Source organism: Sinocyclocheilus anshuiensis, unplaced genomic scaffold (assembly GCF_001515605.1).
Source record: "Sinocyclocheilus anshuiensis isolate Anshui unplaced genomic scaffold, SAMN03320099.WGS_v1.1 scaffold3307, whole genome shotgun sequence".
Taxonomy (NCBI): Eukaryota; Metazoa; Chordata; class Actinopteri; order Cypriniformes; family Cyprinidae; genus Sinocyclocheilus; species Sinocyclocheilus anshuiensis.
The window spans coordinates 17,476-20,499 of record NW_015547808.1 but is presented as its reverse complement, the minus strand read 5'-3'; the positions used below and the strand labels follow the sequence as shown (position 1 = coordinate 20,499).

Genomic DNA, 3,024 nt, shown 5'->3' with positions numbered 1-3,024 from the left:
AATAGTGCAGCAGCATTTAGATAGTTATTACTTTTTAATTTTTACAAAATTATACAGATGGTTCTAAAGACCCAGAAACTGGGCGTACAAGTGCTGCCATGTATATTCCTCACTTTAAATATAAACCTGAAAAAAGAACTTCTAATAATATATCAGTATATGCAGCAGAGATGATCGCTATTCAGATAGCTTTACAGTGGGTGGAAGAAATCCAACCAACAACAGTGGTAATCTGTTCAGATTCATATTCTGCACTCAGTGGAAAATCGGAATCTAGACAAGATATTTTATTAGAAGTACTGCAAAGTTTGTACCGAATACGGCAACTGAGAATTCTAGCAGAATTTGTATGGGTGCCTGCTCATGTTGGAGTGGAAGGAAATGAGGAAGTAGACAAGATAGTGAAACAGGCTCTTAAGCACACAAATATTGACATACATATACCCCTGAGTAAATCAGAAATTAAAGGTTTAATTAAAGTAGCTGTCAGAAAGATATGGAAAGAGAGATGGGATAAAGGTAACAAAGGGCGACATTTGTATAATATAAATAAACAAGTAGGACATGTAAGACCTGCTTATGGTAACAGCAGGGATGATACAGTTATATCGCGATTGAGAATTGCACACTCTACTCTTAATAAATCACTCCAGATGACAGGAAGACATTAATCTGGTCATTGTAATCATTGTGGACTTCCAGAAACTGTAGAGCATGTGCTGATTAACTGTAGGGCATATGAAAGGGAAAGAATACAGTTAAAAGAGGAATTAAAATCATGCATTAATTCTATGACATTACAGAATGTGTTAAACAGTTCTCATAAAGGTTATAAAGCTCTTATTATTATTTTTTTAAATAACAAATGTATATAATAAAATATAGGTAGAAGGATTTTTTTTAAATTAGCATTTCCCTCGATATCATCGCCTCACACTCCATCCCAGTAGGTGGCGGAATATGCGCCAAAAGCTGGTTTGCCAACCGCCATTAAAAATCAAAAGAAGAAAAAGAAGAAGCAGAAGAAGAAGAAGAAGAAGAAGAAGAAGAAGAAGAAGAAGAGTAGTTGTGCTTGTGGTTTGTAGTGGACGGTACTCTGGTAATAACGTTCTACTGTTTTTATATATTTTACCGAGGTCGAAGCATGCCGCAGCTTTCTGAAATAAACATGACAGACATGCGCAGCGCAGATAGCCTGTGGTCCGCTGCTGACGTCTGGCTCAAGAAGCCACATGTAGTAAATAAGAGGCTGTGTGGCGTAACAGAGACGGAGTACAGGGACGTGGACACTGCGGAATTAATTCAGGTTTTATCTCCTCTTCTGGGAACCAGTATTAAGATTGCTGATATTTCTGTGTTTCTTCACACTGATATTGTGGATAAGGAGCATGAAACTGCAGGACGCTGGTGTGTTGGAGTCAGAACTATTATTCCCAAAGTGAACAAGACAGGAGAGTGTCTATACAAAGAGGTTATCATAAAAGGTGACACAGCACGAGACCATTTGGATATGTTGTCTTTTTTTCTCATTGGCTTTAGACTTCTTTTCTCTTTTCTTTCAAAGATATTGTTGGGCATGCAGTGACATTTATCCCTTTTGAAGAGACTGATGTGGGACAGGTTACTGTCAAGAGCAGTAACATTTATCAAATCCAGCTGCAGTTAAAGCCAGAGGAATGGTAAGTGTCAACTTGAGTGGAAATTAAAAACAGAGTACATATCATAGCGTGACTAACCTTTCACTGCATTTGTATGGAATTTTAAACACCTCAAAACAGAAAAATGGGTCAATGAGTACATTGGACTTTTGACTGTTTTTTGTTTACTTGGTTACATTTAACCCAACAGAGCAAAAGACAGTTTACACAAGAGATATGATGAATAAATTGTTTTTGTTGATTTAAAATGATCAGTTTGATATTAGAGGTCGACCGATATGGGTTTTTCACTGGCCAATGCTGATATTTAGAAATCCGGTCAGCCGATGGCCGATATATGATGCCAATTTTTTTGGCTGATATTTTTGGCAGATTTTCTTTTTTTTCCCCCATTCATCTCATAAAAGTGAGTTTGAGCAAATGATTATTGCAGGGTACAAGATAGTAAGTAAATGATTATTGCAGGGGACAAGATAGTAATAGTAGTAGTAGCCTCATTCAGAGTAATAATACATGGCTCAAAACTTAAGCACCTTCTCAAAACAGTTCTGAAGCATGCTTTTTGTTTGTTTGCTGACAGACACCAGTGTTTCCCACAGACTGCAAATTAATTCTCTGCCAGCAGGAGGCGCTTTGGGAGCTGGAGATATAGCGGTTTCCCCGGTAACGGCTGTAATCAAATAAGTTCTGCTCACAAAGGCTACTTTATCAGGCATTACAGGAAAGACGAAATGAAAATGACATCGAAGCTTTTCTGAAGACAGTCGGTTCTTTTCAAAGATACATTCCTATAAAAACACCCACGCTGCATTTTAATTTTGAAACGTACATTGCTCAGTTTATTCAACGAAGTATAAGCCTTTTGGAAAATCTATTTGTGGCAGTCAGTTTTGATATTGTGACGAGCCGCCACAGATAACTCAATGTATAGGAAACACTGGACACTGCTATAAGTCAAATGGCCATAGTGATAACAAAAATAAAACATTTCACACATATTACACAGCCTGCTGCTCAAAACTGCTTAAGAGTGCGCTGGCCACGAGTGATGACATCATGGAGGCTATTGTCGGACCCACACAAACATTTCATGAGGAAAGTTAATGTGCACATTATAATTAGCCCAGAAGTTTTGTCTGAATTGAACGTGTTTCTACTTTCACATGCAAATGACTTGTTGCACTTATGAATATGATAACTTTCCGGCATCAATTCTAGTAGGGTAAAACGTAATCCCGCTTTCGAAACGGTCTGTTATGCCAAAAATCGGCCGATCAATCGGTCGATCTCTATTACAGTGTTTATTATAATGTTTGTAAACATTTCGCGTCGGCATTAGGCATTTCTGAATGAAATAAAAAAAATG

At 37.6% G+C, this 3,024-nt stretch overlaps 1 protein-coding gene across 1 annotated transcript in view; it reads left to right on the top strand.

Moving 5' to 3' along the window:
• Positions 1–1,015: 1,015 nt before the first annotated feature.
• Positions 1,016–3,024, top strand: part of LOC107704614 (probable tRNA (uracil-O(2)-)-methyltransferase) — a gene marked incomplete at its 3' end in the record, with an annotated part of 5,002 nt that continues 2,993 nt past the window's right edge. Inside the window, exons 1-2 of the mRNA XM_016507587.1 lie at positions 1,016–1,484; positions 1,565–1,679. Coding sequence (XP_016363073.1) covers positions 1,145–1,484; positions 1,565–1,679 — 455 coding nt within the window. The remainder of the gene's footprint in view (positions 1,485–1,564; positions 1,680–3,024) is intronic.